Source organism: Sphaeramia orbicularis, chromosome 17 (genome assembly GCF_902148855.1).
Source record: "Sphaeramia orbicularis chromosome 17, fSphaOr1.1, whole genome shotgun sequence".
NCBI lineage: Eukaryota > Metazoa > Chordata > Actinopteri > Kurtiformes > Apogonidae > Sphaeramia > Sphaeramia orbicularis.
In genome coordinates, this window is record NC_043973.1 from 6,857,849 (window position 1) to 6,884,588 (window position 26,740).

The 26,740-nt window shown below is 39.6% G+C and overlaps 1 protein-coding gene across 5 annotated transcripts in view; it reads right to left on the reverse strand.

Annotated features, from left to right (window-relative positions):
* Window positions 1–19,745, reverse strand: part of esyt2a (extended synaptotagmin-like protein 2a) — a 156,057-nt gene extending 136,312 nt beyond the window's left edge. For 3 of the 5 annotated variants that reach the window (XM_030159734.1, XM_030159733.1, XM_030159731.1), the window contains exons 1-2: window positions 19,589–19,745; window positions 4,029–4,426 (exon numbers count right to left, since the gene is read on the reverse strand). In XM_030159734.1, the coding sequence (XP_030015594.1) occupies window positions 4,029–4,424 (396 nt within the window). In that variant the 5' untranslated portion in view covers window positions 4,425–4,426; window positions 19,589–19,745. The remainder of the gene's footprint in view (window positions 1–4,028; window positions 4,427–19,588) is intronic. The other 2 variants (XM_030159732.1, XM_030159735.1) reach the window with 2 other exon arrangements.
* Window positions 19,746–26,740: the final 6,995 nt, after the last annotated feature.

A 26,740-nucleotide genomic window follows, 5' to 3' on the forward strand; every position in this document is an offset into this window, starting at 1 on the left:
TAAATAATATATACATAAACATATATATTCAATAGATTGGATCCCTGTACACATCCACTCACTGCATAAAACTCCAATTTGCACTCTGTATATATTAAAAACCCACAATAAATCTCATCCCATTGTTGTCCTGGTCTCTTGTTGAATGTTTATCTATATTAGGTCTATGTTCAAGTGTGGACTGGGCTCATGTTGTTTTGGGTTCATGTTGAAACATGTGCAAAGAAAAAACAAGTCGAATTCCTTGTATGTGTTCACATACTTGGCCAATAAAGCTGATTCTGATTCTTAATGACCTTTGCGTGTTAAAATCAAACAGTACTACTCATAGATCTTTGTTTGATCAAAGGGAACTGAGCAACGAAATAATGAGTTATGACTGTACTCAGCAGTGAACTTTGACCCCTAAAAGACTCTCAGACAATATCAGATACGTTATCTGCTTCACCTTTGTCATAGTAACTTCAAATTGCAGTGATAAGTAGGTCACAAGGAATCCACAATCATTATTAATTTACTCAAAACATCTTTTTCTTGACCCAACCATGAACCCTACCATGTAGGGTCAAGAAAAAGCTTGTGCATTTAATGAAGGCTGGAAATTAGAAAGTCGTCAGTATGCTAACTTGGAATTGGGTTTTCAGTAATGCACCCTGCTGTGTAGAAGGGAAACACTGTGCTATTCTGAATCTGTCAGCACTGACCGTAGGAAGTGCTTTTCAGAGAGTGTTACTTTACTGTTCATCCTGTGTGAACACGCCCAACTGTGATCTCCATTCCTTGCATACTGGAAACTGGTAATGAGGGTGAGTAGACAGAAAGGGTGTGGCGCCCACTGTGCCTTGCACTTCTCCACTCCATTTTTTTATGAACCACATGAACAAGATATATAGACACAGGGTGCGATTGGTTAGGGCTCTGGTTTTTACATCCCTACTTCGGCAAAATGAATTTCATCTCTGGAGGTGACAAACCCATCAATGATTTAAAACCAACTGAAATAACAGGCAGGTTGTGACTGAGTTTTCTTTACACATATAGCCCACATTGCTGGCACTAACTTTCACCTGAACTGAACTCTTGGCAGTCTCAGAATTTGCAAAAGTCCCCATGCACATAAATACATTGTATACCTTACCTATCTCTCTAAATATCAGTGTCTCTCTCTTTCTCTCAAATGTCACTCAGTACGCACAAGGTATGCACAGTAGGCCGTACGGATGTACATCTGCAGACGCCAATGTACATGTTCACCTGCATGTTCAACACATGACATCCGATATCAGAACAAACTGTTTACTTAGTCTAATTAGCAGAAATATATTTACATGATGTGAAATCTTAATCAATTAGGTTTGATGTTACGTTTTACAGTCTGATTGAGTTGCCCATTCACCATAAATCCTCTACCATGTTTGTGTGATTGGCCCTTATCCATGGTCCTGAAACTTAATTAGGCCATCTCCCACATTGCAGGTGTGGCCCTCACAGAAAATTAAATGTTTCATGTATTTTTAGTTTGCATTAAAGATGAATGTTCAACTGTTCAACATGTAATAGGGCCTACCATTAACTTAAAAGGAATTAAGCCTGTTGATTGCACATTTTTTCATGATTAAAAAAAAACAAAACATGCCCCTCAGTTTTTTTGACAAATCACAACCTGTATAGGCAAAGTGAAAATTAAAATTAGTTTGATGACTCCTGGTTGCCTCTACAAAGCCTAGTGTAAACTAGAAAAGCACTCAGAGAGCACAGACCTTCGCCAAGGCAGATCAGTCCACCCCCCACCCCACCCCACCCCAAAATGTAATAATTTGCACCTTGTGCCAGTATCAACATTTCCTGAAAATTCCAGTTATCTTGCTAACAGACCGACAGACAAACACACTCCGATGAAAACATAACCTCTACCGTCCTTGGCATCGAGGTAATCATTTCACTTTACTGAGTTGTCATCAGTACTTAGAATGATGAAACAGGGAGCAGTGCTGACATTTGATGCACAAAGGTTTTTGTCATTGCGTTAAGTGTACCTCCGCCACCGCCTAGGGGTTTGTCTGTTTGTTTGTTTGTCTGTCTGTTTATCTGTTAGCAAGGTAAGTCAAAAATTTCTGGATGGATTTTCATAAAATTTTCAGGAAATGTTGATACTCGCACAAGGAACAAATGATCAAATATTGGTGATGATCGGGGGGGCCACACGACTGATCTGCCTTGGCGGCGGTCTCTGAGTGCTTTTCTAGTTTCTGCTTTTATCTTCAAATTGTCAACCTTTACTAATAACAGTTGCTAACATCAGACGATGGCCTTTTTTGAAAGAACTTAGTGCCTGAACAACAAATAGGACAGGACATTTTGAAAACTATCAGTATCAAGAGACTTTGTTGTTGATAGCCAAAAGCTGACATGCTTCTAAACTGGGAATATAGACTTTGATGTAAAATAATAGCTCTGAAGAAAAAAATCTTTGTCATCTAATCAAACTATCTCTAATATTACATATAGGGATATTAGTCAAACTAACTCTAAGGGTTACATTCCATATTCTCTTTCTTCTTGTTGTTATCTCAGGCTTTTAAAATCCACTATTGGCCAACCTTTGGAGTTGACAACTTGAAGTTGACATTTCATCAACATTCCCTTCAAGTTTCTAAGTCAATCCAGTGTTTCCCCTACAAATGTATAAGGGGGGCGCCCCGCCTCTCAACAGCACCTCCTGCCCTGCCAAGACCGCAGACCGGCACAGCCCCGGCCGGCGGCTTACAGCCAAGCACAGCCCCTCGGACCTTGGATCCAGTTCCGAGTAAGGCTCTCCATCAGCTCCCACTTAGGTGTCTATACGTATCACTGTCTATTTCTCCCTCTATAATGTCACTCAAGTGCATACATACAGCGATACAGCTGCAGGCGACGCTGACATGGCATGCATACTATACACATAAATAGCAAATTTCATGCACTTTTGCATCTCCGTCTGCATGCAGATTTTTCCCCTAAAACACACATCTAAACGCAGAATTAAAGGTGAGAACACAAAGCTACTTTTGTGTTTTCTGTTCAGATCGTTAAGGACCCTACAGAGTCGGGGGATGGACAGGACCCCCCCACACCCCCACACCCCAGGGCCACGCCACACCACACCACACCATAACCAAGCAAATCCCTCCCAGACACACGTACACACCCCAAGGATGCAAAGCTAAGGGAAAAATAGCAATTTGACTTGAGAAGATTGATTTTACAGCTAACACGGACAGATGGGCAAACACCCAACCAAGGGACAAACACTCCCTAGGTTTCCTCTACTGTTGTAAAATGTAGTTCCAGCATCAAGGTGTGTCTGCAGAGCACCTAAGCTCAAGAAACACACTATGCTGAGGTTTCACTATCATCTTGGAGAGAAAAGATGCCACATTAGCCCAAACTAACAGTTCTTTTTCCTGGAAATAAAGATTTTGAAAGTTTTGGATTACTTCTTTACAAAACTGAAATTGACCCCTCAATGAGAAGATTTGTTTTCACTTTCTAGAGTGATTTTTTAACTACTGATTCTAAAGTAAGCATTCCTCCAAAACTGTCACTGGTAGATGTGTAGATCTAAGGCTCCAAATATAATTCCAATTCCTCACACAGAGAAATGTGAAAATGCTAATCACTGTGCCAAAGAAGAAAATTACTGAAGGCATTGCCATTCTTTGATTTGATTAGATATATGCAGAGACTTTCTGTCAGTACTGTATTTTATACACTAGTAAAAAGTAGATAACCGTAATTTGTTACCAGCTAGGAACAAAAAGCATTTTTATTGAGGAAAATGAAGGGGTGAAAAAGTTTCTGTCACCGGGTTGTCACGTATTGGAAAGAATCTTAACAGCCAGTGTAACATGCTGCAACCAGTCAGTGTTGGCGTAGTATAACTGATCTTAGACACAAGAACAGCCAAGGCAATAGCAAAACTTGAAAAAGTGTCAACACACAAAGAAAAAATGATCACACTAGGAATGCAATAACGCTGGCTGACTTACCCAGGGTGGCAACTGACAAGTGGGAATACTTTGCTTCACTACTTTATCCTCTTGCTCCAGTAATGCTAAGGCACGGTTTATCCTGAAGTTCTTATTGCCATAGTTTTTCCTCCAATAGAATAACATGGCAAGTCCAATCAGAACCCAGCTGAAACTGAATTCAAAGTACCCCAAGATGTAGATTGGAAAGATGATGGCAAAAGTCTTAACAAATCTAATCCACATTTCTGTGACATCTGCAAGCGATGACTGTGGCTCTTCATTCAGGTCTTCTGGTGGTAGAGGTGGACCCACAGTGGAGCCAGTTGGGCTGCTAGGCAGTGTCATAGTTCCATTTGCTTTAAAACCAGGTCTTTCCATGCTTCCACTTTTGCTTATCTCACTTCTGGAAAACATTTTTGACAAACATAAGAGCAAAAGTTAGTAGGGATGCTGCAACTTTTTCAGTAATGATACCAGTACCTGGGTATGATATTTTACAGAGTTCCAATCTGAAAGCAGTGTTTGACTTATAAACTGTAACTATGCCTTGCTCACTATTTTTCCATATAATGGCCAAGCTAATTTGAGAAAATTTTTCAAAAAGTCACAAAAAAAAGACAATTTAGTGTGTTAACATCAAAAGGGGTTGGAACACACAAACCTGTGTAATGTGATCTACATATAGCAGTATAAGTTACTTTAAGCTTTAATACTTTAAGTAGAAGAATTCCCATTTTGTTACTGTTTTAGATTTGACAGGGCTGTGATTGTCTCATCATATTCAACCTGAGCAACTTGTTTTTACAACCCAAGTTGTAATTCTTTACTGGAATATCTGCCAAACAAATGTTCCATTGACATTATGCCAGATGGTCATACACTTTTGAAGTGGATGAAGATGGAAAAATTAATTAATCCCAGGGGGCATATATAAAATGTTTTCAATATAAAATTTTTACACTGGGCCCTGGGTATTCCACAGTTATTTTTTCATTCTTTGCTGCTGTGTGTTGGGGGAGCAGCATCACAGCCAGCAACACTAACAGACTTGATAGAATCATCAAGAAGGTTGGCTCTGTAATCGGTCGTAGACTGGAGAAATTTGAGACCCTGGTGACGACGCTTAAGAATCTGATATATCCAGCATGGACAACAATGACCACCCTCTCCACCACACACTGGCCCATTAGTGAAGCACCTTCTCAAACTATTACAGCTCGACTGTTGAATGGACAGATTCGGGAAATCTGTCCTCCCACATTCCATGACACCGTACAATAAACTCCATTCTGCCTGATATTTAAACTCCAGTCATAAACCTATTTGCATTATGCATTTTAACGTTATTTATGCACCTTCATCCCACTGAAAACATACATTTCACTTTGCACGTTAGCTACAGTTTATCGTTGCTCCCAGTCCAGTTTTATATACTTCTAATTTAAAAGACAACTGAAGCAGCATCAAATAACCCAACATCTGTAAACAATTCAGAAGACATGTAGACATAAACGTATGATATTAGCAAATGCATGTACACACACGCATGCACACACACACACAATTAGAATTAGGTTTATTTATTTAATATAATTACTTAGTTTTTGTTTGTTTGTTTATTTGTTTGTGTTGGTTTTAATTTGATCTTGTTGCATTGTTATTATTGTTTATGTTGTTTTGTTTGACTATTGAGTTTTCTTAAAGGTCCCGTATTATGCTATTTTTCAGTCACGTCATATAGGTCTCAGAAGCCCAAAAACATAGTATTTAAATTTGTTCACCCCAAAATCATCCTTTTTTCTGAGTTCCAGCGGTCGAAAAAGTCGCTCTCACCAGCCCTCCTCAGAACAGGCTGTTTCTGGGCCTGCTTCCGGGTATGCAAATGAATGCATCTGTCCACGCCCACTCCCCCTCCCCTCTCTGGGAGAGGATGCGGCTTACGCTAGCGATACTACGCGCTAATGTTGAGTGTGAAGCCATGGCTCTCTCGTCTCCAATACACATGTCTCAGACAGAACGTCTTTCCAAACACTGGCTTTCTTTGCCTTGAAGCGTGATTGAGCCCTGACGGAAAACGGCGGTGTTGTGTCGGGTTCGTGGACCTGACACGGAAAGCCGCCTGCCGCCGCTAATGCAGGCAGCTGCTAACAAGCCTGATGCTAACTATACTGATGCCAACCACAAAAGGCCCGTGTTCACAGTAGTTCTGTTGAATGTCTCTTGATATTATCAGCTCTTGCATGTTAACGGGGACGCAAACGTTAGCAGCAGTAACCGAGCTATGTTAGCTGCCATGCTAACGTTAGACGTACACATCAACCACCAGCTTATCCGTAATGTAGGGTTATGCAGTAAAGATACAAACAAATGATCAGAACTTCCATCTCCCACACTTGTACTTGGGTCACAAAGCGTTGGTACTGCGTCCTTCTTGATTCGGAGTCTTTGTGCTAAGCCGGAGCTGTATGGGCCCATGTTCGAAAAACACTCGTCCGTGAAATGCCGGGCATACACATACAAGCGTTTGGGAATGTTGTTTGGTCCATGACCATCACAGACAGAATCCAGACACTTTTTACGGAGAGGCTCGGAAGTGGGGAGCAAAACTAAACTATCGTGTTGGTGTGTGCAGCCAACAACACCACAACCTGCGTGTCTCGCCTTCGCCATGTTTGTTGTCTAAGAGGTAGTTTGCCAGGGCGGGGCTCGCTTTGCCAGGGTGGGGGCACAGTCAGGGGGAGGAGTTAAATCCGCTTATGTCGTCATAAACGGAGCCAACTCAAACTCGGCCATTTGAGCAGGCATTTTCACAAACTGTGGTGTAGCAAGGCAGGGAGGAAACAGACAGTTTTCAAATTCGAACCTCATAATGGGGCTACTGCAACACACACTACTGTAAGAAAACTGTCACAAAGTGAGATTTGCATAATACGGGACCTTTAAGAAGGAAATATAAGGGTGAATCACATTATTTTATGCTTGGAAATGGATACTGTATGTCTGTTTGGAATGGGAGGACCCCAGGAAGAGTAGTTGATGTACTGCATCAGCTAATGGGGATCCCAATAAATAAATAAATAATTTATTATGTGTAGTGTTTCCTCTTGTATTCTATTCTTTATTCTTGCATTGTTTTTTTTTCTACTGTAGTCCATTTTCCATTGACTTTCAAATTGCGCGAATACAACTTGCGCATAAAAATTTGGCAATGGCTACTGTCACAGTGCTGTGGCACAAAATATCGGTTTGTCTATTGCCACAGACCAATCAAATGTTAGTATTTGTACTAGAGCCAATCAGGGATACTGTTACATGTACTCATTCGCCTCTTGTTTCCACAGTACTGTGGTGAAATATGGCATATACTTCAATGCATTCTTTTGTGCATTTCGCTACCACAGTGCTGTGGCAATTGATGGAAGAAACGACAAACTGGTGATAGTAGTATAGAATAAAAATTACTGTTCTAAATACTCTATATGTTGTTTTATGGTGTTTTCTTTGTTCTGGAGGCTGGAGAAGGAGGGTGGAGCTACATGTTAGATAGATGCGGCAGTGTGCTGGGTGACTTTAGTTCTGTGTTAGTTCTGTATCAGTTGAGTGCTGTGGTCCTGAGGAATTCTGCACTCTGAACGTTGTCCCAGTGGCTGATTTATATCAATGTCGAATATACCTACCGGCACCATGAGCCCCCCCACCCCCGCCCCCATTTAAAAATCTTTAGAAAAAAAAAAAAAGAAAAAAGGGAAATGCCATTCCGAATGGGAATTGAACTCGGGTGGTCTGCGTCGCAATCTGATACGTTACCGAGTGAGATAAATTTCTGCTGTGTCTGAGGTTGACCTATTTGCTAAATAGTGGTACTTTTTGGGTTGTAAGTTACCAGTCTAGACATGATATAACAAGGGCACTGATTGGCTCTGTGGTAATGGACAAATAGATATTTTGTGCCACAGTACTGTCTATAGCCACTTCACAAAAATTTACCTAATGGAAAAACGACAATTTCGCCAAAACTCTTGTTTTTTGATTAAAAGTTTTTGCGCTGGCAAGAGGTGGTTTTTCAGGCGTAGCACAAATGGTATATCACACAAAACTGCAATGGAAAGACCTTTTCCCCAACTAGAGTCACGTGAATTTAAAAAAAACGGATGATGATGGATGTTACAACAAGCGAAGAAGAAGAATTTTAATAGAAACATGGTGCGGTATGTGTGGACACACCAGGAAACCAAATAATTTTTTTAATTTAGGACAGGATAGAGGGGTAATATATAGAGCCTGACCGATTAATCGACCCGATTATAGCTTATCACCGATTAATCAACATCGGTCAATATGTAACCGATATATTAATTTAAGTTTTTTGCTGCACGGAGATTCTGTTGCTCCATTCCTGTGTCTGTGTGCTGCACACTGCCTGAATACCTGGCCCCTCCCCCTCACACACAGGCACACAGACCAGCAAAGTGCAGCAAAACCTCTCACACTCACTCGGCTGCAGCAGAGAAGACGACAAGAGAAACGGCGAAAGAAACTGCATTTAATTTACTCCATGGTAAGCTGTGACTTTGTACAACAACATAATACTACACTTTAATGCCCCATGAGAAAAACATCCTTGCAGAAACACGCTGTCACGGTACACCAAGGAGAACATTCTAGGTTTTTTCAAGCAAGTTTTAGAGAGCGTATTACAGTGTTTTAATGTCGTGTAAGTTGCATCTCTGTGAAATAAACAAAGACATACGCAACTGTTAATTCTCATGTCCCCCATTACTAATATCCGACTATTATACAGCATTTTAAAGTTGTGTAAATTATCTTTGTCAGATAAACAAAGATGCAACTGTTAATCAACATGTCCACCATTATGTAATATAAGACTATTACATAGAGTTTTAAAGTTATATAAGTTGCATCTTTATAAAATAAAGATATATGCAACTGTTAACTCCCATGTCCATCATTAATATAAGACTACTATACAGCGTCCCACTTCACTTCATACTGTCATGCAGGATTTACCGGGGCTCATAAATTCACAAGTTAATGTCTTCATTAAAATAATTTTGAAAACGTTCCAAGTAACGTATTTAGTTGTAATTTTATGTATTGCATGTTTTGAAAGCAGCTACATTGTTACATTAAATGTAGTTTAGTCCCTCATAGTAAGTCTAATAACGTGATGCATATTTTGATTATTTCTTATTTTGTTTGTAGGCCACTTTTTTTCATTTTTTTAATGTTTGCTTCAGCATTTATTTTTGAGCTGTTTGCAAATACGTAGTGGCTGCAGATGGAACTTTTCATTAGCTACTAAATATGACTACTTGATAATGGTATGTTTTTGTGAATAAGCCTTTTAAAAACACCTCACATTAGCCTATGTATTATCACTTTCAGCTAAATGCAGCCTTGCTTTTATTTTAAAATAGCCAACTATAGAATCAAATTCTGTGCTAATAACCAAAATGCATTAAATACATATATTTTCATTTCACAGGCAGAGGGGAAGAGTAAGGTGTGGAGCCACTTCACAAAAGACTGGGCCAGGGCTCCAGCACCAGCAAAGCAAAGAACACTAAAAATTTTCTTATTTATCATTGTGTTTACTGTTTGCTTTTCTTATATCATTGTGTTTACAGTTTGCCTTTTCTTATTTATCAGTGGGTTTACAGTTTGCCTTCTCTTATTTATCATGGTTTACAGTTTGCCTTTTCTTATTTATCAGTGGGTTTACAGTCCTTATGTTGACAGTGTTACTAATTAAAGTTCCTTATTTTAATTTAGTAGTCTTCTCCTTCTTTGTGTTGAATCATATTTTGGGTATTATAAGAATTTATGTTCATGTACAGTATATATCCTGTGTATATCAATGCTCTTATTTCATATATCAGCCAATATATCGGATATTGGCCGATATATCGGATATCGGCTTTTTTGCCCCCAGTATCGGTATCGACCCCAAAAATCCCATATCAGTCGAGCTCTAGTAATATATAATAATAATATTTATGGCATGACTTCTCGTGTCATCTGGCAATAATAAATAAAAAACAAATCATTGCATATGTGATTTAATGGAAAAAAGGACTTGACGCACTTCTGTTTTTTCATCATTTAGTAAATATATGTAAAGTTTTGTGCATATGTCCAATGGAAAAGCAACTTGTGACTCATCAGCATTAAAAACAAGAATTTCAGGGGAAAAGAAAGACTAAAAGGCCTGGTCAAGGGGAGGTACACGTGTGATAAAATATTAAAATTGTCCCCCAATACCCTATAATGGCTCATTTTTTTGCAAATTTTTTCTAGTTTTTGGATCTGTTTTTGGTTTGGAAAAAATTCCTGTTGACAAAAAAGTTATAGCTATATGAAGACGGGCATATCTACTTGGTGAAAGCACATCTTGGAATTGCAATTTTCTCTTTTATTTAATATTGTAAACATTTTAAAAATGTAATGTGTGAAGTTCTTTTTTCCATACTTTACTTTTTATTATGCGTATCTAATATACTGTGTTGAGATTTTTATACTACCTTTTCCAAAAAGTAATTTTTATTGCATGTAAAGTTTGGGACCTGGAGATTTTAGGCATTTGATCTATTACCATGAAATTAGTGTTTTAAAAAAAAAAATTATGGTTTTACTTGGAACTGGATACTGAAAATTACAGAAAGTAAAGATATTTATACCTATTTTAAGGTACCTCAAACTAAATTTTTATAAATTATCGATAAGTATGCGAACATTGCATGTCTTTGTCTTCGATCTGTTACCAACGACTATCTTACTTGCACTAAATATTGTAACAAGCTATCGTGAGCACATGGTTACATAACAATTAAGCTTACCAAGTGTACACAAATATGAACTGACATCAACTTATGTATTGATGAAGAACAGAGTGTGTCAGAATTAGTAAAATTTATTCCCTTTTTAAAATGTATTAGGTATATGTATCAAAAACATTGGGCACATGTCCAACAGAAATTTAGTTCAAGTGAATTATCTAGAATTTTTTTAGCCAGTTTTCTTAAAAATGTCCTCACAAGAATACCTATATGATTTATTCTGTGATATGATTTCATGGCCTTTTAGGTACCTACAGAAAGTAGTGGTTTCATCAGCCTGCCATGCAGAGTGGCGGCTTCCTCTTCTCCTACCAAATGAGAATTGTGTCGATTCAATTTCAATTCAATTCAATTTTATTTCTATAGCCCAATATCTCAACAAGGTTATCTCAAAGGGCTTTACAGAGTCAGTTGGATGTAAACAACAACAGTCAAATAAACAGCAGGAAAATGAGCAATGTCCAGGGCATCCCCTGTCCTTAGACCCTCCTTCTCGGCAAGGAAAAACTCAAACCCAGTGGGAAAAGGGAGAAACCTCGGGGAGAACCACAGTGAAGGAGAGATCCACTCCCATGGACGGACAGGCTACAGATGCACCAGGACTGATGGATGTCCATTTGCAGATGTAGTTCGAGGTTTCTATGTATGACTTTATCTGATCAACTGAGTGTTTGGGTTCCCTCCTGGGGATATGGTAACTGAGTTTTAAGTTCCAACGGAATGCACAAACTGTAATCTTTTGTTAACAATGTATGATAAAAGAATAACATCAAGGTACTCAATTTAATTCTGTACAGTTACTTGTTCCTTTTATTAGCTATGTTGTATATAATAAAGTCGTAATTGGAAACTTATGTTTGTTTTCTTCAAACAAAATAATCTTTACTTTTGAGACTATAGTCCATTTTGATCTGTTACTCAGTGGGCAATTTGATCGGTTACTTTCTTTTGCTCCAAATAAAATTTTAATTATGGCACATTTTTGCTACAACACGAACTGGTGCTGTAGAAACACATATTAGTTAACATATTTAATTGTATTTTATGTGAACTTTTGTCAGGAACTAAGTAGCCATTTGAGCAAGGAAAAAAAACCCTAAGTTCTTCTTTTTTGATCCATTACCAATTTTTTTTTACCACAAATATATCATTGAAGTAAATCATCATTCTTGCCATCGAAGTACTTATAAATACCTACCAATATATGTTTTATAAGTTAAGTTATTTAGTTGAAACAGTATTTGAACAGCAAATCTTTCAGATCTATTACCGCTTGATCAGGCCCTTAAGTGACTTTCCTTTGTACACAACATATCTTGAACTGTTCTGCACAGACGTTTTAAGATTTACTGAAATAATCTTCATGTTTCATTCAAAATATGCCCAGTATTTCTTATTGTATGGGCTACTTTTTGTAGTGGGAACAGAGATCACACTTAATACTGACCATTTCCTATAGAGGGCATTAAGTTTGTTTTTTGACAGTTTTTAATGCTATGGACAATATTTCTATCTATTATTTATTGCATTTTAATAAAGAGACAGATAAATTATGTTCATTACAACTGCAACAAAACAATATAACTATACAGCATACAAACAATCAACATAAACATATAGGCGGCCTAATGCTGCGTTTCCACTACATGGTACCGGCTCGGCTCGACTCGACTCGACTCGGCCTTTTTGCGTTTCCATTACAAAAAAGGACCTGGGTCCTCATGTATAAAGACTTGCATGGATTTCATACTGAAACCTGGTGTACGCTTAAATCCAGAAAAGTCTGTACACACAAAAAATCCAGATGAATAAATCTGAGCGTACACCCGAATCCAAGTACATTTCCTTTACATATCACAATCAGCGTGGAATTGAGCGCATATGTTTGAGTACCTGACTCCTCCCTCTCCATGCCCATATTTAAATATGAAAATTGGTATAAACAGGGCCTGTAGGTGGGATTCCCTCTGGGATTCCCCTCTCTGCATGATCAGATGATGACGTCAAGGTGGACGCGAAGCGGAGGCCAAAACAGGCGGAAGAAGAAAAGAGGGCGAACTCAGCCCGTTTGAGCAGAGAGTTGCCGCTATTGTGGGTGACACTGGTGTCACAGGGCTGACTTGGATCACGCCCAAGGTAAATATATATTTAGTATTAGTGTAACTCACACATTAGTTCATTCTGCGCGTCATACAACAGTCTGATCACAGCCAAACAAGATAAAGGTTCATGTGTGATCATGTCAGGAAATCAAAGACTTTGACTCATGTTTAATTACTCAGTTTATTATTTTCCAACAATGAGGCAGAAGACGGTGAGATGCAGTATCAACCTCCTGTCACAGAGGCTTCCTGTTGACTCCCCGGCATTAGCCGATCCTCCGGTCCAACAGCCCGCTTGGCATGGGTCTATGCTGACCCAGGTCACCAGAGGACATTGTGAGGACAATCGATGGCGTTAATGAGCAAATGGACCGACTTATAAATGTTCTCACAGACATTAATATTAGATTAAATGCATTTATCAACCAATGAATTTTGTGTCCTTGTCTCTTTACATGGTTGTTGCTTAATGTCGCCCTGGGCAGGATTGGCATTGGTGGGTCCAGGGTTGGTCTGGTTCTGGTGGTGGATGTGCTGGTCTGACAGTAGGATGACGTGCCAGTGTGTCCATTGTTCATCTGTGTATCTCTGATGTGCACATCAACAGTTTCCCAGTGTCACCTTTAAGTGTCGCCAAAGGTTCCAAAGCACTAGAAACATGCGTATGCCAGCTATGGAGTTGGCATGGAGGACCACACATTTCCAGGGTCATTTCACTTTTTATACATCTGAACATGAGCGTGGAAAAGGACGTACGCCAGGTTTTTGTGCATACGCACGTTTTATACATGAGGCCCCTGGAATCTGGTACCCGGTACTGGTTTTTTGGTATCACCTCCGCTGAGGTTCCAAGACTGGGGACCACATACTAAAACGTGATATGTAAACACTGCAGACCACTGATCGGTCAGAGAGTTGTCTCTGTGACTTGCCGTTTTACAAAAACCAGATGCAGAAGTTGACAGTAACTGTAGCAGTAGATTAATCCACATGATGACAGCCCGCAAAACTACATCATTCAGTCAGGAGATTCAGTCTTTGGTGGCTGATGTAAAAATTCAGCACGAGTTTGACAAGACAACACGCAGCGAGTGAGTTTATCAGCGACTCTCAGAGCAGACGACACGGAAGTAATGCACCGCACCGCTATGACGTCCACGTACTGTAAAGTAGGTAGTATCCTGTAATGGAAACGGTCTCCAGGAATAGTATCTAGTACCCGAGTCGAGTTGAGCCGAGTCGAGCCGGTTCCACGTAGTGGAAATGTGGCATAAGAGTCTGCATACTACAGCATCTTAAAATAGTAGCTATGCATCTTATGATATATTTGATATGTTTCCATTGGATCTATATCTATGTTTTTATGAGAAATAGTATGGCATTTAAATTCCACCCCCTAACTACTCTTTTTAAGTTTGTGGTATCATTCACATCTCCAGTGGAACACTTCCTGTCTGACTGATGTATGGCATTGATTGTTTCCTTTCTTATTTAAATACCGTTGGTAATGCATTTTATGATGATCGTGATGAATGTCACAAATAAATGCATATGAATACAAAGGCCTACACAGTGGTGTAGTCTACATGATACGCAGGTATACACCATATACCCACTAGAATAGGTCCCAAATTTCCGCATAACCACTGAAAATTGCGCAAAGATACGTGTCAGCATGGTTTTATGACATAAAACACTTTCCAGTTCATAAATTTGCCTACTCTGTTACGAAGCGGACACTTTTGGACCATAGGGGCTTCTGTCAGGTGTGATGTGAACCTGACGTTAACTAATAGGAATCAGTGAATGTGTATGGCAGGCACAAGTCAACTACTTGAATTGGTCCAACAGCGTTTTACACGTTTGTTTTCTGTATCTGCGCTCTCTTTACTAAAGAATCCAATATAAGGCCATACACAGCAGCTTTACCTGATGGTAGGGAAGGGGAGCCTGTTGATGCTACGTCATACAGTAACTGCTATTGTAACAGCAGGTGATTGGCACATTGAATTATATCTAAAACTAGCTAACTTGTGGTTTGGTTGAAATGAAGGAGGTACGGCTGCTGCTGCTCTGTATCCATGCGTTTACATGACAACTTTTATTCCTGGTTTAATCTGATTAAACATTAGATCTTATTTAAGATGCCCATGTAAACACCTTATTCCAGTTGAAAAAGAACAGTTCAGATTAAATTTAAACCCGAATAACGTCACTGGTTTAATCCCCTTTTAATTCCGAACTAAATTATTCCTTGGACATGTAAACCCTTTATTCCGTTTGGACTTTATTCCTGCCATTCTGCGCATGCTCGTTGTATTGTCCTGTCGCGATGACGCACACATTCTGCGCTGGCGGAAGAATATACAATGCAGTATAGTCAACCCAAACCGTTCCAATGGGCTATTCTTATGGTATCTACCAACCTGGAAAACCCTGAAGGAATAGTTCATCACTTGTTTTTTTTATTAATTCATTTGTCGTGCACTAATGAGTTCGATAAGTGGGCAAATCAGTTTGCACTGCAGTGCACTGTTTTCCTTGTTCTCGCAGCCCTTTCATTAGCTTACCTTAGCCTAGTTTAGCATAATCGCTTCATTCCTATGGTCAGACGTAGCCAGGCTTTTATAGGTGATTCATAGTATTTTATGAGTGATTTTGTGAAATTCAATTCTACCTAATCATTACTTTAGTCCGGTGGGGTCAATATGATCACATATTGAGGCTCAAATCATGGCGATGTGACTTACTGCAGTAATCAAATCTTGGGAAATAAAAACTAATGCAGAGCTAAAACGGTAAAGCAAACCTAATTTAGCACATGCATCCTTTCCAACAAAAAGATTTTTCAACTTCCGTCAACACAACAGTCCCAAGATTGTATGAGTGCAGTAAGTGGTGGATCTAAAGAAATAATTAGGGAGAATCGGATTTCAGAAGATCACTTAAAAAAGACAACACATCACCTTTAAAAAACTGGCAACGTGTGACCATGGAAATGCAGTGACTATGCTACACTAAGCTAACAGAAGGGCTGCAAGAACAAGGTAACGTGAGCACTGCAGCGCAAACCCTTTTGCTCACTTATCTACCTCATTAATACCTCATGTAAACCTTTATTCAGGTTTAACATTTCCATGTAAACAGAAGAGAAAATACTTCAGTTCCGAATTAATTTCTTTTGGAAAAATAAATCGGATTTAAAAAACATCATGTAACCATACCCTGTGTGTGTGTGTGTGTGTGTGTGTGTGCGTGCGTGCGTGCGTGCGTGCGTGCGTGCGTGCGTGCGTGCGTGCGTGTGTGTGTGCCTTGTAGATGAGAACTGGACCTGACCAGCCTTGTAGAGAGTCAGATGAGGGAATTTAAAAACAGGCATCCTTAGTTAGAGTGGAGAAACAGAAAGTTAGCTAAATACTAGACAGCATTTAAAGCTAATAGAAACAATTTAAATGTACAAAGTTAATGCTATATTCAAATGTTAGTATAGTTCATTCATAAAATTGGTAATCAAAAATCAAAATTAATTCATTGTCATCTTAAAGGGCCATTAATTAACACACCATGTACACCATTAAATGACTAACTGATAGGGTAGATATATTCACATAATTCAAGCTATTGAAAGAGTGGAATTTTTGCCTGTTTGTCTATTTTTCTTAGCCATGGCTGAATATTGTAAAAATTTCATTAACCTATAAAGCCCCAAACATCTATCACCATCACCGACCAAACCATCTACTGATCTAAACTGTTTAAGAACTGTTGATACATTAATCCTATCAATACATGCAATGAATTGGCGACTTGTCCGGGGTGTACCCCGCCTTCGCCCCTATGTAGCTGGGATAGGCTCCAAGCAACCCCCATGACCCTAGTGAGGATAAAGCGGGTTCAGATAATGAATGAATGAATGAATGAACATGTAAATAATTGGTGTAAAATACAGTTCTTCATCTTTTCATGATCATCAGATATGACCCATTTGGACATTCAGAAGCTCCATAGTTACTGTGGAAACACCGTCATCTTCTACAACATTGATTAACCAGTAAAACCATGACACTGGATGGAGACACTTGTTTTATGTTCAGTTAATGATATATTTTACTGAGAAAGTCACTTTTTCTTCAGTTTTCTCTGTTTTTGATATAATAACCATCAACTTTAATCTGAGCTTTAATAAACATCTACATGATCAGCAAATTAAATACTGGAAAATACCTGATTTACACTCATAAAATACAAAATACAGAAGACAGTATTATAAATTAATGGTGATAAACCACTTAGGAAAGGTTAGATATAGAGAAAACGTCATTTGAGAACTGACATAAAAGTAGTGCTGGGCCTTTATGGGTTAATAGGTTTTGGCCCTGTTCTGCAGGTTTTAAAGCTAATATAGATACAAAGAGGACCACTTGTATTATAATGTTAATTACTGATGTTTTTGTTTACCTCCAGGTTGTGCTATCTGCAGTGCAACAAAATCAACTGGCATCCTTACAGAGAAAAGGATGTCTACATCTGAGGAGCATACTTCTTTATTTGAAACTTATTTGTCTTGTCCAGCTGTTAATGACTGTACTACATTTTGTGTTGCTTACAATACCTTTACATTTAGATAATACATAACCAGTCTTTCATGATCTCAATTATGTGTGGATTCATACTTCATGAGTTAATGAACGTGGTGGTTCTTGTGTGAGGCTGTTTTGGAGCGACTGCTGCTCTGGGAGGGGTGCTGCAGGGTAGCTGTTGCTCTAGGACAGGGGTGTACGACGCTGGAAGGGGAAAAATCTGAGTATACCTACTAGAATAAACTAGATTACACCACTGGGCCTACTTCTTAGTGGAGGAAGTATGAAATACCTCCAAACTGATGACACCTGGTTATTTGTGCAATATTTATTTTAATAGGATTTACTATGCCACACTGTAATTTACAGGTTAATATCATTATAGTTTTCCATATATAGTATTAGGCATTTACAGCAGGTAAAAGGCCTTATTTCTGGGCAATTAAACTTGTCTGAAGACCAACCATGTTTTTCAGGAGACTTTCATTCCCATTTTGAAGAAAAATTACTTTGTTACGTATTAACATATTGCAGAGAGAAGATAAACAATGGCTTGCATAACATCCCAGCAGAAGAAAACAATCATTTTCCTTATTTAAACTGTAAACCACTTGCACACCTGCTCACTTCAACAATATAAAGTCTATTTTAAATAATTTTGTTTTCACTGCCTGTAATAAGTACAATTTTCTTAAACTTTGGCTTAATATTCTAGTCTAAAGAAATTCTGAAAACTCCTTTACCCATTGTGTTGATTTTCTTTTGTTTAATACAAGACAATTTGATTATTTTGGAGTCTTGAATATTAAAATTGCTTGTGTTCTTTCTGGTAGGCCTGTTTTTTTTTCAGTGTTGGAAGCAAGCCATGCCTGTCTTTTGTGCCTATTTAGATTAGCAGAGTTACAGGCCCTTGTGAGAGACAATATTATGTTGTTCTCCATGAAAGAGTGCAATCACTGAACTGGAGGATGTCCCCAAATAAAAGTGAACAGAACTGATCAGCCCATTTGCCATCAATTGTCTGAGATTTTTGAGTCTGTTTGATAACACTACCAAATCAATGCATCCTTTAATGTTAGAGTAACTCAAAGCAGCAACAGTTTTTTTTTCTTCATAAGTCAAAGGTCAAACAAGTATAACAAACATCATGCCTTTTACTTACAGAGAGGAAGGAATGGAAAATGGGTTACTCTAAAGACACCGGAGTCTGTGAAAAATCTTAGAGGTGTAAGAGACTAAAGCAGAATAGCCTAATATAAACTAGAATCTACACAAATATGATAACAGCAAGCTTAGTACTGCCAAGAAACGTATTCTTCAGGGCACCAACTTTGGAGGTAGTTGAACATTAGTAATATGCAAATTACTATTTACATTGTGTTTTTCATTAAATGTAAATAGGTGTTCAACCAAACAATCCACATACACCTATTGAGAGAAGGTGCAGCCGTCATTGCAGCAGGCTTCTTGTTTCTGTATGCTACACCAAATACAGTAACAAAAATATAAAAATTATGTCATACTGTGACATAGTTCCTATTTTGGTAACACTAAGTACTTGAACGAATCAGAAATAGTCCGCAGTATGAAACATGTATAGCTATTCGCCAGGTTGGCGTGCATTTAATACACACAGACTAATTTATTTAATAGCATTTTAACTTTAAGGAATGCCTTCACTGTTGTCTTGTTTTACCTTCTTACTCCGTTGTGTTGGCAAAGTCAAGTATGAAGACGTCATTAAAGTAAGGGTTACACTATGAAAAATAGTATGTGTATTGGCTTTAAGTACGCCGAACAGAATATCACTGTGTATTTTATCATAAATATGGCTGGGTTCGTGTTTACAGTTTGTCAGTGTTTTACCGAATGGCAGCCAAGCTGTAATTATCAAATTATTTGAAGGGACTCTGGCGTGACGTTACTCCATAAATTGACACGTATCGAGACTACACTTCATCCCTGCGTAAGCAAAACACACCGACAAAATCACAACTTCTTCCCCTCCGCTTAACGCTGAGAGAGTAAGATGTACTCACCGGTATTCGTCTACGACATTCACTCTTCCCTAGAAAGTAAACGAAATTTCACTGGACCGACCCTATGTACTGCATGCCAACCAACTACGATAACCGTCTTCCCCCTTCAGTACATCCTGTTGTGAACAGGACTAGTCCGTCTCGGCCAGCCCGCAGGAAACTGTCATCAACGGGAAGAGGTCAGCCTACGACAGGGAGGGAGCTTCAAAAAGACGAACACAGCCAAAGACTCAGGCGCCCACTTGTGGCGAGAAAAAAAAAAACAGTCAAGATGAACAGTCTCAACGTGACTGACAGGCAAGACAAGGCAAATTTATTACCTCCGCCAAGGAGCTTATGTTTTTGCCGGCGGTGGTCTGTCTGTCTGTCTGTGTGCAAGATAACTCAAAAAGTTATGGGCAGATCTGGATGAAACTTTCAGGAAATGTTGATACTGGCACAAGGAAGAAATGATTAAATTTTGGTGGTGATGGAGGGGGCGGGGGGGGGGGGGGTTGATCTGCCTTGGCGGGGTCTGCGCTCTCTGAGTGCTTTTCTAGTTTATATAAGGGGGAGCTTATTTCAGGAAAATTTTCAGATTCAACTTTAGCCCAGATTTTGTAATGCTCCCACGTCTGCAGTGGCAGCACCAGAATTTTAAAAGTAGGGGGGCAACTGGAGGGCAAAGAAAATGTGTGTGTGTGTGTGGGGGGGGGGGGGGGGGGGGACAAAAAAATTTTGCGCATAGTGCGAAATTCACGCTTTGCGCTTTAGCGGTATGGGGCGCCGAATGTAAAAATTCAGTCACTGTTTAAAGGTGACATTTTGTGAACATTTAGCTCACTTTTCTCACATTTAGCTCATCTTTCTTTAAATTGAGACACAAATTTGTGTACAACTGCATGTGATTTGTTAAAAATGTGTACTAATGAAAAATAAATCCTAAATCTAAATGTTAAATCTAAATGTAAATGTTAACTCTAAATCTAAATATTAAATCTAAATCCTAAAACTAAATGTTAAATCTAAATCCTAAATCTAAATCTAAATGTTAAATCTAAATCTAAATCCTAAATCTAAATGTTAAATCTAAATCTAAATCCTGAATCTAAATGTCAAATCTAAATCCTAAATCTAAATGTTAAATCTAAATCCTAAATCTAAATGTTAAATCTAAATCCTAAATCTAAATGTTAAATCTAAATCCTAAATCTAAATGTTTAGAAAATATGCAAATTAGGCAGGTTGGCCCACACCCTTTGCTTCAGCCCCGCCCACATCACCGACAGCAGAAAGAAGAGACATAGCAGGCTCGCTCCCATCTTCTGAAATCGAGAGGGCAGTTATAGCTGGCGTACGGGCTGCCCTTCAGGGCATTGCTCCACCGGTGCAGTCCGCACCACAAACGGTAAGTCAAGCGGTTGAATTTCAACTTTTTAGCTCTTCATGAACAGAGTTACCGCTAACTTGAAGCGTGAAGTTGGTTCCGTAAACAGAACCAGTTCCGAGTTCCGAAAACGGAACTGCTCCGTTTACGGAACCAGTTCCGTTTTCGGAACTCGCAACCAGTTCCGTTTAAGGGTCCAGTCCCGTTTAAGTGTCATGGAAGTAAGCCGTGCTCCAACCTCCATGCGCCGCTTAGCGTCCTCCAAGCCCGGCTCCTGCGGGGCTTGGAGCTGCTCTAACTCGCAGTGAATCGCGAGAACAAGCCGGTCCTCCACAGACCTCGGATCTCGTTCTGAATAATGCTCTCCATCAGGTCCGACCCATAAATTAATACACATGTGCACTCTTCTGCTGTTTATATTTTCTTTAATGCTGGCGAATGTCATTTTATTTTACTTCACTAACGCCAACCCCAACTTCCACATGGCCCGTTGTGCCCTGCACAAAGCGGGCTCCAGGCTTCTAGCGCCAGCTTGCAGACCGGTGCACTAAGCCGCTGTGACCCAGTACACCACACTGCAGCACGGACCTCCAAGCTCCAGGCTTTTCATCATCTACTGGCTACGTATAAATTAAACGGACCTCGGAAGTCCAGTTCGTGCTGGTTATGAATAAGCTTTCTTGGATCTGCTTATTCAGAACCAGCTCCGTTTAAGGATCATTGAACTAGTTTCGTTTACCAAACTCAGAACCAAGCCGTGCACCGACCTCCAAGCCCCGCTTTGCCCGCACCAGGTCCTCCAAGGCCGGCTTCTGTGGGCCTGGGAGGTGCTCTAAAACGGGCTGAACCGGGAGACCAAGCCGCCTCTCCACGGACCTCGGATCTAGTTCCGAATAATGCTCTCCTTCAGGTCTGAGCCAAAAAGTAATACACATTTGCACTCCTCTGCTGTTTACATTTTCTTTAATGCTGGTGAATGTCATTTATGACTTCCTTAATGTTAACTCCAACTCCCACATCGCCGCATGCCATGGAAGCCGTCCTACGGGCTCCGAACGCCAGCTTCTGCGGCTTGCAAAGCCGCGCAGTGAGCCGCTGCGACCCGGGGCGCGGATCCAGTTTCCGACAACCGTTTTCGTTCACAGAACTCGGAACCAAGCCGGGCTGGAAGCTCTGCTTTGACCATGAAAAGATGACAAATTGCATTTTACACCAATTATTTGCATGTATTGATCGGATTAGTGGTTAAGAAGTTATTAAACATTTTAGAGCAGTAGATGATTTTGGACTGTGGTGGTTTGGGTCTGTATGGGTTGAATAGAGTTATTGTGTCATACTGTAATATATTCCTTGAACGGTATGATTATAGAACGTTATGACATGTTTAAAATTGTATAAGGAATAAAATTATAATACAATGTGATATAGGAATGACTCGTGCGCTGTCCATGGGGCTGTTTTACACATATGCGACGTACGGGGCTAATAGAAATACATGCAAAGTCATTGTTTGAAGTAAAACAAAAACTTTTCTTAAACACAAAACAAAACAAACAACAACAACAAAAAACAACAACAACAATAAGTTCTCAATAAAATTGGATGAGTGACTCCCCTGAAACACCTTCTTTCAAACACATTCAAAACAAAGATAAACTTTCTCGGATCTGCTTCCGTGTAAGGGTCTCGGATTCAGCACAATGGACAGCGCACGATTCATTCCTCATATCACATTATAGATTTTTCCCCCTTAACTTTAAACATGTCATAACGTTCTAGAATCATACTGTTCAAGGAATATATGACAGTATGACACAATAACTCTATTCAACCCATACAGACCCCAACCACCACAGTCCAAAATCATCTACTGCTCTAAAATGTTTAATAACTTCTTAACCACTAATCCGATCAATACATGCAAATAATTGGTGTAAAATGCAATTTGTCATCTTTTCATGGTCAAAGCAGAGCTTCCAGCCCGGCTTGGTTCCGAGTTCTGTGAACGAAAACGGTTGTCGGAACTGGATCCGCGCCCCGGGTCGCAGCGGCTAACTGCGCGGCTTTGCAAGCCGCAGAAGCCGGCGTTCGGAGCCCGTAGGACGGCTTCCATGGCATGCGACGATGTGGGAGTTGGAGTTAACATTAAGGAAGTCATAAATGACATTCACCAACATTAAAGAAAATGTAAACAGCAGAGGAGTGCAAATGTGTATTACTTTTTGGCTCAGACCTGAAGGAGAGCATTATTCGGAACTAGATCCGAGGTCCGTGGAGAGGCGGCTTGGTCTCTCGGTTCAGCCCGTTTTAGAGCACCTCCCAGGCCCACAGAAGCCGGCCTTGGAGGACCTGATTGCGGGCAAAGCGGGGCTTGGAGGTCGGTGCACGGCTTGGTTCTGAGTTTGGTAAACGAAACTAGTTCAATGATCCTTAAACGGAGCTGGTTCTGAATAAGCAGATCCAAGAAAGCTTATTCATAACCAGCACGAACTGGACTTCCGAGGTACGTTTAATTTATATGTAGCCGGTAGCTGATGAAAAGCCTGGAGCTTGGAGGTCCGTGCTGCGGCGTGGTGTACTGGGTCACAGCGGCTTAGTGCACCGGTCTGCAAGCTGGCGCTAGAAGCCTGGAGCCCGCTTTGTGCAGGGCACAACGGGCCATGTGGAAGTTGGGGTTGGCGTTAATGAAGTAAAATAAAATGACATTCGCCAGCATTAAAGAAAATATAAACAGCAGAAGAGTGCACATGTGTATTAATTTATGGGTCGGACCTGATGGAGAGCATTATTCAGAACGAGATCCGAGGTCTGTGGAGGACCGGCTTGTTCTCGCGATTCACTGCGAGTTAGAGCAGCTCCCAGCCCCGCAGGAGCCGGGCTTGGAGGACGCTAAGCGGCGCATGGAGGTCGGAGCACGGCTTACTTCCATGACACTTAAACAGGACTGGACCCTTAAACGGAACTGGTTGCGAGTTCCGAAAACGGAACTGGTTCCGTAAACGGAGCAGTTCCGTTTTCGGAACTCGGAACTGGTTCCGTTTACGGAACCAACTTCACGCTTCAAGTTAACGGTAACTCTGTTCATGAAGAGCTAAAAAGTTGAAATTCAACCGCTTGACTTACTGTTTGTGGTGCGGACTGCACCGGTGGAGCAATGCCCTGAAGGGCAGCCCGTACGCCAGCTATAACTGCCCTCTCGATTTCAGAAGATGGGAGTGAGTCCGCCATGTCTCTTCTTTCTGCTGTCGGTGATGTGGGCGGGGCTGAGGCAAAGGGTGTGGGCCAACCTGCCTAATTTGCATATTTTCTAAACATTTAGATTTAGATTTAACATTTAGATTTAGATTTAACATTTAGATTTAGGATTTAGATTTAACATTTAGATTTAGGATTTCGATTAAACATTTTGATTTAGATTTAGGATTTAGATTTAGATTTAACATTTAGATTTAGGATTTAGATTTAACATTTAGATTTAGGATTTAGATTTAACATTTAGATTTAGGATTTATTTTTCATTAGTACACATTTTTAACAAATCTAAAGAACATGCAGTTTTACACAAATTTGTGTCTCAAATTAAAGAAAGATGAGCTAAATGTGAGAAAAGTGAGCTAAATGTTCACAAAATGTCACCTTTAAACAAGCTAAATGTGAGAAAAGTGAGCTAAATGTTCACAAAATGTCACCTTTACAGTGACTGAATTTTTACATTCAGCGCCCCATATAGCGGCTGCAATGTGTGTGTGTGTGTGTGTGTGTGTTTGTGTGTGTGTGTATACATACCTATACCCAGAGCTTGTATAGAAAACACTGGATTTCTGCCGGGTGAGGAGAGTAAAACTATTCCAGCCACAGTGCTGCTTTTGCAGCTTCTTATAACCTCTTGGAGGTCACCTCTGTGAAACAAGTCCTGAGCTGGTATATGAAGACACAGTGTAAGCCTGGTAATTGTAAGCTGTCACCACACAACTGATAAGCAGCACCCACAAGCAGGCAGCAGTGGGGCTTTGGACAGTGACCAGCTGGCCTTTGAGAGAACCCTCTATGCGTGCATGGAGGGGGGAGGGACTGTCTGCCTGGTTGTATTATAAGTGTATCAAAATGTGTTATGTACGCATTCATTGACGGATTTTTCATATTTCTTCGTGGCCCGAATTTCCCCAAAGATTTGCCCAAATCTGGGGGGGGGAAACGGGGGGGGGGGGGGGGGGGGGGCAAAGGTTGTGACTGGGGGGGCATTTGCATTTGGTTTATGGCTATTTTGTCAAAGTCTTATCAGATCATGAAGTTCTGCTTGAGAAAAAACATCCTAGTCTCAGAGTGAGTAAAACAGCTTTTATCTGAGTGAAACGCTCAAAAATGACATTTGTTTTACCTGCTCTACTTAGAAAAGTAGGAAAACACTAAAAACAAGTCAGAAATAAGTGGTTTATGCTGTTTTGTCAAAGTCTTTTCAGGTCATGAAGTTCTGCTTGAGAAAAAACCTAGTCTCAGAGTGACAAAAACAGCTTCTTTTTGCGTGAAAACTCAAAAATGACATTTTTTCCTTCTCTAGTCAGAAAAGCAAGAAAACACTGAAAACAAGTCAGAAATAAGTGGTTTATGGCTCTTTTTTGAAAGTCTTTTGAGGTCATGAAATTCTGCTTGAGAAACATATCCTATGATTTACAGTGAACAAAATAGCTTCTCTTGGTGTGAAACGCTCAGAAATGACATTTTTGCCTGCACTACTCAGAAAAGCAAGAAAACACTAAAAAAAAAAAAAAATCTCAGAAATAAGTAGTTTATGACTGTTTTATCAAAGTCTTATCAGGTCATGAATTTCTGCTTGAGAAAAAAAAATCCTTGTCTCAGAGTGACCAAAGCAGCTTCTTTTCGTGTGAAACGCTTAAAAATGACATTTTTGCCTGCGCTACTAAGAAAAGAAAGAAAACACTAAAAAATGTCAGAAATAAGTGGTTTATGGCTATTTTGTCAAAGTCTTACCAGGTCATGAAGTTCTGCTTGAGAAAAAACATATTTGTCTCAAAATGACCAGAACAGCCTCTTTTCGTTTGAAATGCTCAGAAATGACATTTTTGCCTGCGCTACTAAGAAAAGAAAGAAAACACTAGAAATAAGTGGTTTATGGCTGTTCAGTCAAAATTTTATCAGGTCATGAAGTTCTGCTTGAGAAAAAACATCCTAGTCTCAGAGTGACCAAAACAGCTTTTTTTTCTGTATGAAACGCTCAAAAATTACATTTTTACCTGCTCTTCTAAGAAAAGCAAGAAAACACTAAAAACAAGTCAGAAATAAATGGTTTATGGCTTTTTTTTCAAAGTCTTATCAGGTCATGAAGTTCTGCTTGAGAAAAAATAAATCCAAATCTCAGAGTGACCAAAACAGCTTCTTTTGCGTAAAAAAACTAAAAAATTATATTTTTACCAATCATGTCAGAAAAGCAAGAAAACACTGAAAACAAGTCAGAATTAAGTGGTTTATGGCTATTTTGTCAGTCTTGTAAGGTCATGAAATTCTGCTTGAGAAACACATCCTATGATTTACAGTGAACAAAATAGCTTCTCTTGGCGTGAAACACTCAAAAATGACATTTTGGCCTTCGCTACTCAGAAAAGAAAGAAAACACTAAAAAAAACCCATCAGAAATAAGTAGTTTATGGCTGTTTTTTCTTATCAAGTCATGAAGTTCTGCTTGAGAAAAAAAACATGCTTGTCTCAAAGTGATCAAACCAGCTTCTTATTGTGTGAAACGCTCAAAAATGACATCTTAGTCAATTTCA